Below are 17,540 nucleotides of genomic sequence, written 5' to 3' on the forward strand. Positions count from 1 at the left end.
AAATTAACAAAATCAATGAAATATAAATCACATTCACAAGAAAACTGAAAGGAAAATTATGAATTTTATTATGTGTTTCTTACCCTGCAATTAGCTGTTTGTAGATGTAATACTGAGAATTACCCATGACATAAAGAAATCCAACACCAGTTAGGTTTTTTTTTTTTTTATTTCTTCAAATAATTGAAAATCAACACCAATTATTAATCAATTGACGACCTTGAATAGATCTGGTGAAGTGAACGATTATATTAGGTTTTTAAAAATTAGGAAACTATGGGTTTTCGGATAGATCATGAGGAAATGAAGTAAAGAGTTTGTTTAATGATGATGAACATAGTTCAGAAGATAAGGTTTTTCGTTTTTAAGGTGAGAAAGAAACTTTTGCAGTTCTCGGGAATTTGTGGAGGAGATGAAGAAGATGAAGGACAAGGTTTGGAAATAGGATAAAAAAAATGAGAATTTCTCCTGTTGATTTTTCCCGTTTCACCATTATTGTTGAAGAGGAGTTTTAATTTCTAGATTCATAGAGGAGATGAAGATGCATAAAGTTTGTCGATAAGGAAAAAGAAAAGAGAGTGAGATGGGATAACTGAGAGAAAAGTGATAGGGAGAGGCGGGTTTGTTTCTAGAAGGAACTATGTAAACTAGTTTTCAGGGTAGACTTAATTGAACTGGGACCACATAAACGTGTTTCTATGGCAGTCCTAATAGAAATCCACGTGAAAGCCTTTTATATTTACTAAACTGCCCCTTTACATTAAGACTGCTATGGGAGCTTGATTTGCTTTTGTTATAAGAAATACTACTTTTGGGAGATTTACATATAAAGAAAGCCTATGGAAGTCTTATTTGTAAATCCTAAGCAGACTTAAAATACCCATTTTCCACTAGTGGCATATTACTAAAAGTATCTACTACATCACAAATAAAGCCATCCTTCCAAAGTAAAACAAGACCACCAGAGAGCCCTACAAGTTCTATATAGGCACTATTTGGGTATTTAAATTGCTTTAAAAGGGGGCTACATTTTGCCTGGCTTATTTTGGTTTCACAAAGGGATATGATGTATGGGTTTTGTGATCTTATTAAGTCACTCAAGTGGTTTCTAGTATTGACTTTAGTGAATCCTTGAACATTCCATGAGATGATCTTCATGGTAAACACTTTACTCTCACTTTGATTTATGACAGTTTTTAGAGAAATCAGAGCACATAAAAATTTAATGTTTATTTTGTGAAAACATTTAATGCCATGCAAAGTTGTAATATGTCTGAGATCAAAGTTACGTGCTAATTTAGGGTTGCAATTAAGATGATTAGAAAGAACAACTCTAAATAAACAGGAAATATAATTTAAAATTCCAAGAGATATTTTGTATACCTGTATCTCCGTGTGCGAATTGACAGCTTGATTTTCTTTCTCTATGACCCGTTGAGATGTTTGATTGTCTGTGTTGATATCAGAAGCATTGATAATGGAACCGTTATTATTTCCTTCATCAGCATGGCCTTCAGTAACTCTGATTCTTTTTCCTAGTCTTGTAGATTCAGCATCTTCACTTTCTCCTCTACCAAGCAAAAAATCCATATCCATGATTTCACCATCCTTTAGAGGAATAAATGATATAGTTTTGGTGAACTTTTTTGGATTGGACTTCACTGATGGAGCTTTATTAGTAGAAATTTGTGTAACATTTTTCCTTATATTGCTGGATTTCCCAAAGAAGTATGGCTTCTCATGTGCTTTGGCTAAGAAATTTGCTTCATCTTTGCATGCACATTTGTAGTGTTTGGTAACACAACAATCAGTATATATATTAGGTGACTGCATTTCATAGAAAAATTTGACCCATCGGCTTATCCCAGCATTAGTGATAGCTTTCACTCCTCTTCTCAAAGGAAACAAGAGATATATATTAACACAAACTTTAACTGGATCACTTCCAACTGGAACTGCATCTTTTGGTTCAATGGCATCCCCATGATACTGCCCCATTTTTGTAACTGAAGCAATATTCATGTGTTCTGGAAATAAGAACTTGAGTTGTATCCAGAATTGTTGAAATCCCCAATGCTTCTCTGTATAGATCATTTCAGGGATGTAGTCATGAACAACAAGGAGATGTCTGTTGATACTCCACGTCCTTTCGTTAATGACTTTGTTAAGAAGATCCCATTTGTTGAATTTGAAGATGAACATATTTGGCTCCACCGCTACTAATTTGACCTCTTCTTCAGTCATGAAAGGCCAAGTAAACCTGATGTAAGATTCTTCCACTTCTGCTCTCATTCTTCATTCTAATATCACTTTTCCAATTGCACTAGCTTCCCATCCTGTTTCTTCACCTTCATCATTTTTGTTAGTTTGTTGAAAAGTTACAACTTCAGTAGTGTCTCCAAGATCTAAAGTTGCTTGTTTGAACTTGTTGACAAGTTCTCGTAACTGACTAGAACTTCCCTCCTCCATTATCTTGATGAATAAGTTTTTAGGGTTTATGCTATTGAAAAGATGAAAGGCATTATAGTTATCGGGTATAATATATTGCATAGGGTTTTGAGCAATAATGATAGGAAAATTTTTAGGATCGATATTGTTATAACTATGGTAACAAGATAATTTTTTCTTGACTCTATCTCAGAGAGTGTTGCAGTTGGAAAATACAGAGCATTACTCAGGTAACAAAATTACCGTTCAAACCTGAAGTTACGGTTTTTGATTTTTTTTGAAATTGAGTTAAGGAGGGATATTCTATCAAGCTGATTCTCCGAGTTGATACGATTTTTGATCTTGATATTCTTCCATCTCATACAACTGATATCATCACGGACAAATCTTGCTACCAAACGCTTAGCAACATACTCAACAAACGCATTGATCATAACAAACGAGAAGGCAAACGCTATTACTGAAAAAACAAGCTGTATACACATAATGGAGACACAGGGAAAAAAAAGTTACCAACTCATGAGTAAAGCTAAAACAAAAAGATTTTATTTTAAAGAAAGAATGATTTAAGCAGTAAGAACAGAGATATAGTAAAAATAATTTATAAAATTGATAAATGCATGAAATGATTAGAAACACAGGGAATCATGGAAAAAACAGAAGGAGAGTGTTGAAGATCAGTTCATGAATTGACAGGACAAAGGCTGAGTCGACTCAAAATTTTGCCCGATCCTTGGAGAAGAGAGAGAAGAATCCAATTTTTTCAGACCTTAGGCTAACCCCTATGGGCTAGATTGAGCTGCTAGATTGGCCAAAAAGTGTTACAAATCAAGAAAAAAGTGTTGGAAAAAAGTTAACACTACTTCTGTCTACTTCTCTCTCCTAGCAAGTTCTCACAGTTCAACTAGCAGCGAGATTGAAACGCTGAATGATTTAGCGCTCAAAAAGTGGTCCCAACGCTGAATGGTTCAGTGCTCACAAAAATCACACGGATCACAAAAATCATAAAATTTGATCTGATGGCTGAAATTTAAATTCAGCGCTCAAAAAATGGTCACAACGCTGAATGGTTCAACGCTCACAAAAATCACAAAAATCTCACGGATCACAAAAATCACAAAATTTGATCTGACGGCTGAAATTTAAAACGCTGAACCAAACAGCGCTGGACAGTGGTCCCAGATGACGTGGACTGCTAATCTAGCTGCTAAATTAGCAATACCATAGAACTTAGGAGGTTGCCCTATCCGACGTGGATGGCCAATCTAGCTGCTAGATTAGAACATCATAGGGGTTAGCCTTCCTAACATTGTTAACATTGTCGTTAGAATTTAAAATATCATGAAAGCATTTTTCTTTTTTAAAGTTATCTATCACTTGTTATATTTACCAAATCGTAGTAAAATTAAAACCTTCATGGGCGTAGACTCCAACACCAACCCACGTAAATCTGTGTGCTCAAGATAACATAGAACTGTAGAGTGCAGTCACACTGTGTGTGATAGGTAGTTACCTATACTTGGACTTCATGTAACACTAGGTTTTGGGGAACTACCAACTTTTTAAAAGTTACATTCGACTTAGAAGTTACGGTCGCCATCACCGCCGCCACCACCACCACCAACCAGCACACATACCACCGCCACCACCAACTAGCACCCAGAGCCACTACCACAACCAACAACTTAAAGTAGCATCAGCCACCACCCACCACCACGAAATATTCATAAAACCACCACCACCTCCGCCTCCGCCTCCAACAAATCCAACCACCACTAGCCGCCACCAACGCCAACCACCGCCGCCATTACCACCCCTAGTAGCACCATAACCATCAATACCATCACCTTCGTAACTAAAAATTGATGAAACTTAAACGGGTTTCATCAAAAAACTGTTTGGTTTCATCAGAAAAACAATCCATCTCTATATAACTAATTTTTTTTTTGATGAAACCAATTTTGGTTTCATCAAAAAACAATCCATCTCTATATCACTAAAAAAGGTAATTAATGAAACTAAAACTGGTTTAACTGCTTTTGGTTTCATCTGAGTTTAGATTGGTCAATAAAAACTCAAAATATTGATCAAATGCAGATGAAACCAGTACTTGTTTCAATAGAATATTATTTATCACCAACAACGTTGGTTTCACCGAAAAATTTCAAAACAAATAAGGCAAAATTAGATGAAACCAAAATCGGTTTCACCAAATTTAGATGAAACCGAAATTGGTTTCATTAATATTCCTTTTCCAACACTTTCTGGGCTCAATTTTTTTTCTAAAACTACGGTGATGGTGTATACATTTCCATCCCAGACTGATAATATTCTTACTCAAGAGTAAATTAAAATTGCCACCTCCGCCAACGACCACCACCACCAGTGCCGCCGTCGCCGACCACCACCTGTTTCAACAAAAAAAAATTATCATATGACCAACAAGATTGGTTTCATTGACATAAACTAAAAAAAATATTACCAAAAATTAGATGAAACCAAAATTGGTTTCCAAAACAAAGGAAAAAACAGATGAAACCAAAATTGGTTTAAGTTAAACAAATGAAACATGTGCTACAAGACCACTTATGTTTATGTTCATAAGGTATCATGAACGTAAATAAGCTTAAAGGTCCAAGCCGGTTTTGCCATCAAAGCCGTCGATGACTAATCTATCACTTCCCCTTTCTGACAATACTTCTAAGAAGACTTTACACACTAAGATCTCTACCTGGCCTGAATGCAATTATATTAAAGAGTTAAAAGACACTAAAAAGGACTAGACTAGAACCCTCGAATCAATGCTTCTGTGGCAATGTGCAAGCAAATTCCTTCTAGAAAGATAGATGATGACATAAAACTCGATTATTACTTTAACCAGCACAAAGGTGGCCAAATGATGTCCACAATTAAATGCCTACCAGTAGTTTTATTCACTTTGCTCGTAAAACATAATCAGAACTCTGATTTAAAATGTTGCACACATAAGAAGCTACACAATAAGAAGTAAATCGCTAATACGTCTCCAGTACAAAGCTAATTAAATAGAAGAACTTAGTAATTTCATATTTAGACCATTGACATGATAAACTCTTATACTCAAGTCACATAAAGAAGAAAGGTATTGGAAATTATTATTATTTTCTCAACTAATGTAAGTTACACCTTCCATGCTTCAACTCTTAATTACATCTGTTAACCATCGCAGTAAGAAAACAAATATGTAATCAGTATGTAATCAGCCATCGTACGTTATCTGATCAAGTACATCAATATGCTGATTGTCCTAGTGAAACAGTTGCTGGGCACATGCACTGCATCACCACATGCCCCTACTGTTTTCATTTTCACCTATATTCAAACACAATTTCCCACACAAACACAAATGTGAAGCATCATTTTCTGTAAATAGTGATTGCGTACAAACAATACTAGGACCACTCGAGCTCATTTCTTTGTGAGGTATATATCACATTGCAAGGGTGGATAATGACAGTACTGCTACCTTTGACGCACTACACATGATACACCTCCATAAGGGTAACTAGAATTTCCTCTTGCACACTTAATTCCTCTTGTAATCAATAATCAGTAATTTCCAACAGCATTTAATAAATAGAGAAAATTTGCACAAAAAAATACCTGAGATCCATCCCATAATTGTCTCCAATAAACACTACCAGATCCACCTTCACCAAGCTTATTATCATAATTAAAATTGTTTGCAGCTGAATGTAATTCCTTCAAAGAATATATCCTCCACCTTATTGTTTTCTTTCCATCAAAGACCAGCAAAAGCTACCACAATAGCACTTTACATCCATGAATAACAATTACATAAGAACTGATGTTCAGCAAAAACATAAAAAGACGGATTATTCAAAACTTCCATTTCTGTTAATCTTTTGAAAACTGATATTCATAAAATTAAAACCAAATTCTTTAGAAATCATATTCTAATTATACAAAAAAATCCTAAAATGAAACACACACCTCTTGTAATAGTTGAGGTTGAGGTGAAATTTCTTCAAATCAAACAATAGATGATGATGATAATGATATATCATCATTGTAATTCAACTTTTTGTACAGTGATTCTCGGACATACTCAGGAATTAAAGGTTGTATCGGAAGAGGAGGAGTAGGAGGTTTAGTAAAATTATATGATTTCCAGTACCACCGCCGCCATCATCATTGATACAAATTGATTTAACTCAAAACATTAATACCCAATCTCCGTTGAATCAAGATTTCTATTTCGAATTTGGTTGAGGATAAGGTCATGGAAGTGGGTTTGATTGAGGTGTAATGGTAGGAAGAGGAGTTGTGTAGGTGCTTTTAGTGGAGGATCAGGATATTGTAGTGGGTTTAGTGGTGGTGTGGGAGTAGGAGGATGAGGTGTTGCTGCTGGTGAAGCAGGTGGCGATGGTTTTAATGGCAGATCTAGATGCGGTACTGGTTTTGGTGGGAGGTCGAGAGTTCAAGAGAGATTGGGGAATTGATATCTCGTACAAAGAAAAGGTAAGATTTGTATTTCTGAAACAGGAAAAAATTTAATTTAGATTATTATTTTGAATTTGGGGTTTTTATATCACTTTTGGTGAAAATGAAGTTCAACTTGGTGTTTTATGACTAGTTATTATTATAAATACAGATTTATCATTTTTGTTTCTTGATAATTTCTTATTTGTGCCATCCACCCACCACATCCCCCGACCCTCTGAACCAACTGCCCAATTAGAAAACCCGGCCAGCTTGGTAAAACAAAACTCTTACAACTTCGTTAAATTTACAATGAGATGTGCTTTCATCACATATCAGAATCACCTTTGAACCGAAATGGAACTTCAAGCTCACAATGTAGCTGGCTTAGTTTAGCACATACCTTAAGTAATGCATGTCAAAATTCAATCTGTTTTTTACTTGGAACTAGTCCACCAATTCTAAGTGCTTAAACTGTAAAGCTCTGCAAAGCCTCTTCCACCACCCTGCCACCTCCATTTCCACTGGCATTTCAAAGATGGGTTCCTTGAATTTAGCAATCTCACTAAGATCTTCAAAAGAATCAACTAGATTCTGAAGCCGCGCAACAAATTCAATCAATAGTGAAGCAAATGTAGCCAAAGATAAATAACTAGCACTCTCATATGTTTTAGATTCTTCTTCACCATGGGCTGTGTCGACATTGACCTCGATATGCGAGTCCCATGATATCTGTTTTGCATACTTAACAGCTGAGGGAGCACCTGCAGGTAAAGAAGGGTTCTTGCTAGAAGGGGCATTAGGAGCAGTTTTAGGGGCATCCCAACTTCTCGACATTGGTGGAACTGATCTTAGGTCGAGAACAGCTTCACTTCGTGATTTGGTACGGAGTGATTTAGTTTCATTAATTTCTTTCATGTTGAGAAGGTCCTCGGGATTATTTACGACGACTGGCCTTGATCCAATCTCCCAACAGTCAGCATTCACAAGTAGGTAAGATCTTCGATCTATCTTCTTCTGTAACTCTTCCACTGCCTCATGAACCTCAAAGAGAAGATCCCCCGGATTTAATCTCTCCAATTTCTTGACTTTCATGCCAAGCTCACGCAACACTTTAGCACCTTCGACACCTACCCTTTGTAGCTCACTATGAAACACTTGCCTCCGCTCTGGTGGGGCCTACCAATATGAAAGAAACAATGAGTTAAGGATCCTATGGAGGCTAACTATAATTGCATCCTCTCGTTACACATGCAACCATTAGCCATACTCATGATTAAGTGTTATTCTACTCATCATAACACGCTAACACACCTATACAAGAATTTATATGTGCATAAAATGCTAATGGTGGTGAGATAACAAATAAGAATATAATGACTGAGCAAATTAATCAAGAGTGTCAGACACAGAAATAGGTACATATATGACATAATAATCGGCCATTTGGGTACCTGTAGGTCTGTCTCCACAAGTACATCACCAAGGCAGAAGAGCACCCAATAATAGTTTTAGGTAATGGTTCCTAGCAGAAGCTCTATTAACAGAGGACACACCAGTGCTTGATCTAACTGAGAGACTCTGACATAGAGCCTCTGGCTCCTCTGCTTGCTTAGGTTTGCATACTGAGTTGTTCTTGTTTTCACTTATGTTTAACAGATGAGTGACGACAATAGACAAGTGGATAAAGAGTCTAATAATTTGATGAAGATATAGACAACAATGATGACCATGTAAGTGTTCAGATATATGATTTTGCTTAGGTTTGCTTACTGAGTTGTTCTTGGTTTCACTTATGTTTAACAGATGAGTGACGACAATAGACAAGTGGATAAAGAGTCTAATAATTTGATGTAGATATAGACAACAATGATGACTATGTAAGTGTTCTGATATATGATTGAAACTAGAAAACAAAAGATAGATGTTTTTGGGGCATTAAGATGTTTCCATGAGTAGATATTGCTATGTTAGAACTTAAAGTGACATTGTGAAAATCGGTCCTGATTTTTATTTTTTTTATCGAGACTTCATCTGATGTATTGCAAAGTAAAGTTAATCCTATCAGCATGAGCAAGAGCAATTTAAAAACAGCAACGTTTCCACCAACGTATAAACAAGAGAGAAAAGCACCTGTATTTCTGCAAGTAAACAACCATGTAACGCCATGACCATGAATGCACAATGCCTCAGTGCACCACTTACTTTTACATAGTCTCTCCATGGATAATTAAACATCTTATAAGGACCATGTGGTGGTTCCCAGATTGCAAAACCTACCTGTGGAGATGACAGTAAGTTGAATAAAAAACTTAGAACAGGACACTTTTCCGGTTATCCCTGTATGGATGCATCCTCAACATAGTTTGCAATAAATCTTACCAAAGCTTCTTCTTGGCTCGTAGATTCTACAGCAGACCTGTAACCACTGTACACTGGATCATCAGAAGCTTGATAAGTGAGAATTTTCGAAGGGATCCTCTCGTACTCAACACACTGCAAGTACCCATTAACACAGCCTGCAAGAGAAAATTGTGAAGGAACATTACTCTAACACATAAGACCAGAGCCAAAGAACCACAAAAGCATGCTGTAAAGACGAAGAGAACGTATATTGATGTGCAAAATCATCCATTCATTAATATATGAAAGGTGCAATTCACAACCAGTTAGTGACGGCAGCCTAGAGAAAAAGGTGCAAATATATCCATGCTTCTCTGCCACGGACAATTTCATGGGAGATGAAGTTGAAGTACCTTGTTTAGGACTCCCACCAAACTTAACCTTAGATTTAAGAACTCAGCTGGGAACAATACTAAATAACAAAAAAAGGAAACAAACCTTCTAAGGAAGTGGCGACACTCGAGAAATTTTTGGCCACCAAATTATGCAAATCTTCTCCTGCCCAGATGGGGTAAATGCACATATTTACAACCAAACAAACTGCTGCACCGAGTGCAATCAAAACGAAACGAGTTACCGCTGTATTGACGAACTCCCCCGTCCTATATCCAGATACAGTTATAAAGCAATATGTTAACAGAAAAACCCGAAATCCATATTCATATGGTTTCATTGTGGGGTAGAGTTTCAGGAACGTAGCAACAAATCCTGGCAATCACAAAAAATCGGAGGAACCAGTAAAGAGTGTTATTCACATAGAGAAATGGAGCAAATAAAAAAGGAAGGAATGATGAGTATGTAGAAACACTGGAGGCTAGTTACAGACCTACGATAAAAATGCTGATAACGATAAAAAGTTCTTCCCACGCTCCACAAAACTCGGATAGTTCTGCCATTGCTAAAGCAAGACCCCCCGCAGATAATGTCCCCAAACCTCGATTGAATCCTTTGCTCAGGGTTGCTCCTAAGTAAGAGATTACAAATTTAAAGAACTAATCTTTAGAATGATTCATCAGCAAGATCCTAGTCAACAGACAATGTAATTTATGTCAAATGTAAGGTCCCTGGATTACTAACACAATTTAATTGTTACTTCCAAAGACAGCTTAAGACACAATGATTAGTTTACTCCTCAAATAAGTGGTCCTAGATAAGTAGTCAAATAAACATAAACTAGGCAGTCATCTTCTCTGTCTATTCTATGTTGCTTTCAATAAACTAGACAAATGATTATTTCACTTAAAGCTCAAAAAAAGTAAGTCCTTAAAAAGATCCTATCAGAAGCAGTTCAAAACCAATAATAAATCAAGAAACAATGACATTTGAGTGACTAGAAGATGCAAATGAGAAACAGTGAAAATAATGAAATCACTTATGTAGCTAATGGAAAATCCATTACCAATGCTGAATTCGAAGACAACAACAACAGTAAGGATCCCCCAAACTGAATACCTGCTTAGATCTTTAAAGAAGGGTCCTTTTAAAAAGATAAGTAGAGATATTAGAACAAGAGCCAAACCCATCTTAGCAGCGAAGATGAATTTCCTAGGATCTTGAAGACCGAATTGCCATGACTTAACAGCAAGCTCTTTCAAACTTTTCCAGGTGGTTTTAATCCAATCAGTTGGTGAGGGTATACACCAACACCATCGACTTCTTTCCTCAGAACCTAACATACTACCAAATCCTAACTCAGAGAAATCACCCCTTTGAAGGAGTCTTTCCTTGCTCTTCTCTGCGAAATTATACCTAAAAGATCCCATCTTGGTTGCCATTTTACTTCTCTAAAACCCCGATACTAGAAAAATTACCCAAAAAGCAAATCAGAATCCAAGTTGAAATCAAATTCAGAATGAGCGAAACCAGAACCCAAAAAAAAAAAACAACAATGAGATTAAAACATTAATAAGAATACAGATTTAATTGCTATATATATATACATAGAAGACGATTTTGGAGATGGAGATTTATGTATCCGAATTGGAATGACGAAGGTTTGATCCTGTAAACAAGAAACCCTAATCAAATACACAATCTGAATAGCAGAGGAAATAATACATATAGATGATGAACAGGTGGTTACAAGTCTTAACAAGAAAACGTTGACACTCCAAATAAGAGTTATACATAGAAAAGGTGGAAGAAGTGTTTGATCCAATGATTCGTCAGCAGGTGAGGTGAGGTGAGGTGAGGTGAGGTGAGGTGTGCGGGGATCGTCTGATATGAGTTTAATCATTTTCAATTTTGTTTTTGTAGGAATTAACATCTGGTCTCAAAATACCTGAGCTTTTTACACTCAAGTCCTTTCATTTATATCTTTTTTACGGCTTTATAATCATTTTTTTTTAATCTGACTCGTTTGGATCTGACTCAATGTATTTGTTTTGGAGTTAAAATGACTCAACTGACTCACAAATATACAAGTCAGTGTTTTTATCCTATGAGTTAGGAAAATTTTATTCCCTGACTCAAATGGGTCTGAATCAGATTGCGAGTCAGATATGACTCAAACTAAAAAAACAAATCACTTGACAAATGACTCGTGCCGAGTCAACGCAGGAGTCAGCAAAAAACAAGCACCCTATTAGATAAATGGATGTTTAAAGTTCACAGTTTTTATACGACTTAATCCAAAAACTCTATCTCCCATAAAACTCAACGAAATCCTAGACGTTTAGAGTTTTTTCTGCTAGAACTGCTCTTATGGACCAGGTTTGAGCAGAAAAATCTCAAAATCTTCTCCATTAGCTTTCATCATTAATTATGTTATGTTACAATCGAATTTATGTCGTTTTGAGGAACCTAACTTGCTTTAGATTCAACTCTAACGAGTCTTAAATCTCTTTGATCTTGGTGTTTTGGTTGTTTTTAGTTTACTTATAAGCATTTCGACTTGGGTTGTTGATCTTCATCAGTCTCTTTTTGTCTTTCTTACTTCTTTTGTCATTTTAAGTTTTTCCAAGCTCTTTTTTTGTTTTAATATTTGGTTTTACCATTTGGGAACTTTAATTTTGTTGTTGGTTTAAATCTCACAAGTATTTGTTGATCAAAGTAATGTTTCCTGACTAGGGTTGAGAGTTTCATCATATTCTTGTACAAGTTCTAATCGATTTTTTTTTCAACAAATAATCGACTAGCAGCAACATCAAAGTTCCAATTAGCAACATTATCAAGCTCCATAAATCAGTTCCCGGTCCACACATCAATAACAACAAGATCCTCCAAGACATGGATATCAACCATTACAAGTTACATAATGCCTATTTAGATGAAGACCCAAAAAGATCCCGACTAATTTCGTCCAATGAAAACGAGTTAATTATAACGGTTACTTGTGTTACTGTTACTTCGAAAATAATCATCGACAAATGGTTATATCTATGGATCCTTTTATACCTCGTCATTTGTTCATTAGAATTTTGAAAGGACCGTGGATTTGATCCTAACATCTCTACTAACTCCATTGTTGTTATATAGTTCGGAGGTGTTATCTATGATTCAACCAAAATCATTTAAACTAGTTATGTTATCTTGGAACCAGTTAGGAATGGTATGAACTCTTTCAATATTGGTCATGTATAATAATTATGTTGTTAAGTGTTTTGAATACTTTTGTTGTCTGGTTAAAATCTATGTAATTGTTAAAACCACTGATCAATCATCTAATTTGAATCAAAGAACTATTATCAATGTATATATATATGATGCTTTGCCACTTTTTTAGAAAATTCCAATAATTTACGATTCAATCCAAAATAGTACATGAGGATGTCGGCATTATTTTAGGTTAGTATCGTACATGCTTTCACGGGTAAAAATATATCAAAAAACTTAAAAAGAATATATCTTCACATATGTACCTAAAATCCCATAGTGTAAAGGAGGCGGACAACCTCATTTCATATGAAAGAAAACTCCAGCATTTGTGTAACTTAACTAACGTAGCCTTTGAATAGCATCAAATCACAGGGGATTTTACTGGTAATAGCGAGACCCTTAGCCTCCAAAATTAGGGCCTTTGGTCGGTCTCTTTTTGTCTTCGGCTAGAAAGGGTTTTATTATTATTCGATCATTAATATACTTAATGAATTACACTCTTGTAGTTTATTTGTTTAAGACTTCTATTCTGTTCTCCTTTGTCTAATCTAGTTTATCTTCCGATTATCTTACGTTCTTGCATTTCTATCGTAGTTATAATTGGATGTAGGTATTTTATTAATTTAACAACGACATTTTGGCATCGAAACAACGGGATTGACTTAGATCTTTGTAATCATGAGAAAGTTTAGTTTTCAATTTTATATTCCATCCATAGCTTTCATGGTTTAATCTGTTCACCTATTTTACTGTTTTATTTTGTTTTAGTGTTTTTCATTCCATTCGTATTTGTGTATGAGTTCTCCATTTGAGATACACATACATGAAAACTCATCCGCAAATTATACACAAAAAAAGGTTTTTAATAATTCACTTAGTTGAGTTTTTTGTCTAAAAAACTAACAACTATTTATCTTACTTGAAAAGACCAGGGTATCGAGTACACCACCAAGTCGTTTGCTTTTAATTTATATAGACACACCTTGTGTAATGTTTTCGATCCCCTAAAGATTGAACATCGAAGGTTACATTGATAATAATCTATGTTCAACTATAGGAAAAGATCACAGGATTAGTCAAGGTATGATAAACATACAAGTGCAATTATTTTAATTGTAATAAAATAATTAAAATAACAATTGTAATAATACAACACAAGATTTTGTATAACGAGGAAAATTGTTTGGCAGAAACCCCAGTACCTAGCAATCCAGTTTACAATATTCTTATAACTAAACCATTATACAATACATACAATGCAGGCTCGAGTATTTAAGACCAAATAAAACTACTCCTAGTTACTCGGTTTCCTCAATATCTCAGCGCTCATAACCAGTCTGGTCAACCCATGTGAATCCCTTAACAAAAATTCATCAATGTGAAGAGTTACTACACATTCTGTTGTGAATACTATTGCTCAACCTCACAATTGGTCCGACTAAGATTTCTTTTAGGACGTTTATCAAAGAACAAAGGACAGTTTATTTGATACCAACTCAAAACAAATCACAATTAGAGATATATGATAAACATCATAGTCGATGATTTTTTCTTTTTAGATCCTAAACATAAAAACTTGAATCACCAAGATAAAATCATATTCTAAACTCCTTGATCAAGATCAATCAAGATATACCGAGGTAATCCACTCGATTATAAGATTTACGTTTCTATAAACAAACAACTTGTCGATCCACAAGATTTACGTTTATCAAAATAAATATATTGTTAAGTATCATTCAATCAAGTCTAGCAAAAAATCACACCAATTTCAAAGTCGTTGAATCTTCAAAGTCTTCAATCTTCTTAATCCTTAAAAGTAACAACCTGCACAACAACTTTATTCCTCCATAGATTTACCGCATAACGGAGTCTGTTGCCGTTGAAAAATCAATAGATGTATCAACAAATTATGAATCATTTGAACATGTTATAGCTCGATCTTCAAAGTTCTTGAATGACCTTATATAAAAAATCAGAAGACAAGAACCATAAAATAAACAAGAACGTCTACTGAAGATTATTATTCATCAATTCAACATGTACAACTAATTAAAAACTGAATAAAAATCTAGTTTCCCACCAACGGTACTACTAGTGCTCCTTGATCTAAATATATTTATGCCGTAAATCTAACATAACAAAGCTGACTTTAGTAAACAATTCAAGTGATTTTTGGAACTAAACTTGACATACCAACACTTGATGGGTTCCACCAAGCAATGCTCTAATTTTATTTACGTCAAAGAACTGCAAAAAAAATTAAAATTGGTTTTCACAAGAAACAATTGTTCTTTACCATAAATAGAAAAGCGCAATCAAAGGCACGTAAATGTGGTAATTAAACGTATCGATCATTGATATCTGTTGGATGTAACTTCAAAAAGATAGGTCTAGCATGTATAGCGTGAAAGAACTGTGATAGAAAGCACAACATGCAAATACCATCAGATAATCGTTATGGTGCGTAAATATGTTAATTAGTATCAAGGTTTTCTCACAATAATTTTGCCATATAAAGTATACTCTGCCGCAAGTAGCAACATCCGCTTAAAATTAGAAATGCACAGACGACGTCAATATGTCTAATAACATACTAAATCACCGTTGCTTGTGTTTGATCGAGCGAAAAAAATACCATGTTACGAATAATGATCCATGGATACATAAATATGATTACATCTTCATATGAATAGATCAAGCAGACTATAATAACAACAACAACTTTGAAACAAATTCCCCAACCAATACAAGAATGACAAAAGGTGAAAACCAGATCCTATTAAAGACGATCAATTAAAAAAAATGCATTGTGAAAGTGGAGTCAGCAAGAGATACATACAAACACTTGTCAATAACAAAGATCATCACGCATACGTAGAAATACGACTAGTGGAGATCAAACTCCATTTGTTATACTCAGCCGTGTATACAACATGACACATCTATCTAAAAAACAAGCAATCAACGTCGAAATATTAGTATAAACTATGGCAAACGACCAGATGAGAAAGCCAAAATCTCCCGAAATACATCGCAAACACGAAACAGACGCATGGCAAGCACTAAAACAGACTTGCGCGGTAGTTGTTAAAAAGTTAACGACTGCACCTAATTAAGTTGAGAATTACCCACTGCTAAGTTAAAACAAAAGTAAAATAAACTAAGATAATGGAAGTGAACATTTGTTCATAAGAGGCTGAAAGCGATGAACCCTTAACATGAAGGTTAATAAGCATCTTATATATAGACATCCTGGTGATAAATCCCCTAACTGTACCATATTAATAATATTCGTAAATATTATAGTAGTGTTAATAATTAAAATTTTGCAGGGATATAGTCAGTAATGCAAATAAGCAAAAAAATTTGGTTCGAAAAAAAACCCCTATGTAAATACATGAAAGGAGCTTCTAAACCAAGTTGCATGAAGGTAAAATACAAGATAAAAAACGATGATACTGTTCATATACCTTTAGAAGTTTGACATACCGTTCTTCAAAACTACACACGAAATATCGTGCGATTCAATAATAATTACTCCTAAAAAATGAGCAAAAGCTTTCTACACACCTTATCTTGATGAACAGATAAGACGTTCTATACGGCTTCGAGAGACCTCAGTTCATTCTTTGTATCAGCAATTTCCAGGACCCAACCAATGGTTACTAACAAATCAACCAAGCCTACAAGGAGAGGAAAACTTGTTAAGAAACATAAAAAGGAAGAACATGAAACATAATACAAAAATTATTAACATAAACATCAACATTAAGGACATATTGGACGACGTTTCCTCAGTAAAGAGCATATTTAATATGAAATTATGGGGCTATCAGCTAGGCAAAGTTTACTCCATCAAGAGAATACTTGATATTATGGGGCCATCAAAGGAAACGTGATGCTCAAGACACACACGAGATAAACCATCAATACAGTTCTTCACATCTAATAATATAGTCAAAGTAAAATAAAATCATAATCTTATTATATAATAGTACTTTGCGGATGAATATCCTCTTTCATAGACATATCAACCAGACACAATACCACAAGTAGAACCTGCTTATCATTGAAACTGATAAGTAGGAAGAAGACGAAGATGAGGAAAAATAAACAACTTGAGTAAATTAAATAAGAGATATTTTGTAAAAGGGTCGTATGTTTAAAGGCTAATTAGGGTTTGGATCATAAAAGTTTTCGTTGATGCGCTAGGGTTGTAGACTAACCGAAGACCGTTAGAAAATTGTTGGTTGACTTTTCCTTTTTACCTTAAACCCTTGACCGCCAGTTGACTACGTGCTAACTATTTATATATCGTCAGGAACAAATAACTTTCTCTTCCTCCCATTCTTCATCTTATGCTTCTCTCCATCTAAACACTCCAAAAAAATGAAAGTGGTTTATCTCCTAATACTTAACTCGAATCAAGTCATGAACATTATAGCCACGGTTTTCAAAAGATTGCATTCCTTATTATATAAATGTATTAGTTCATGAAAAAACCGATTTTAGAACATAATCCATTCAAGTATGCAAACGGGTACGCATACCTTAGTGGCCAGACTAAGTTTGGGTCCGCCAGTATGCGAACGGGTATGCATACCTTC

At 35.0% G+C, this 17,540-nt stretch overlaps 1 protein-coding gene across 2 annotated transcripts; it reads right to left on the reverse strand.

Annotated features, from left to right (window-relative positions):
- Nucleotides 1-7,014: 7,014 nt before the first annotated feature.
- LOC113298385 (aluminum-activated malate transporter 9-like) lies at nucleotides 7,015-11,568 on the reverse strand. 2 transcript variants are annotated; one of them, XM_026547116.1, is made up of 8 exons: nucleotides 11,461-11,568; nucleotides 11,274-11,335; nucleotides 10,733-11,131; nucleotides 10,160-10,297; nucleotides 9,772-10,041; nucleotides 9,313-9,449; nucleotides 9,064-9,210; nucleotides 7,015-8,109 (listed from the first exon to the last, which is right to left on the reverse strand). In XM_026547116.1, exons 3-8 carry the CDS (start codon nucleotides 11,106-11,108, stop codon nucleotides 7,378-7,380), a joined length of 1,800 nt encoding a protein of 599 aa, XP_026402901.1. In that variant the 5' UTR covers nucleotides 11,109-11,131; nucleotides 11,274-11,335; nucleotides 11,461-11,568; the 3' UTR covers nucleotides 7,015-7,377. The 2 variants fall into 2 exon arrangements, with proteins under 2 accessions (XP_026402901.1, XP_026402900.1); XM_026547115.1 differs by having other exon boundaries at nucleotides 11,417-11,541.
- Between the last annotated feature and the right edge of the window lie 5,972 nt (nucleotides 11,569-17,540).

The sequence above is a fragment of the Papaver somniferum genome, chromosome 7 (genome assembly GCF_003573695.1).
Source record: "Papaver somniferum cultivar HN1 chromosome 7, ASM357369v1, whole genome shotgun sequence".
NCBI lineage: Eukaryota > Viridiplantae > Streptophyta > Magnoliopsida > Ranunculales > Papaveraceae > Papaver > Papaver somniferum.

Excerpts from the sequence above, each read along its gene's own strand:
- LOC113298385 (XM_026547116.1), bottom strand. The coding sequence starts at position 11,108 with ATGGCAACCAAGATGGGATCTTTTAGGTATAATTTCGCAGAGAAGAGC. Across the intron at positions 10,298-10,732 it reads TGTCTTCGAATTCAGCATTG|GAGCAACCCTGAGCAAAGGA; the intron begins GTAATGGATTTT and ends TCTCTTACTTAG. Across the intron at positions 9,211-9,312 it reads CGAGCCAAGAAGAAGCTTTG|GTAGGTTTTGCAATCTGGGA; the intron begins GTAAGATTTATT and ends TCATCTCCACAG.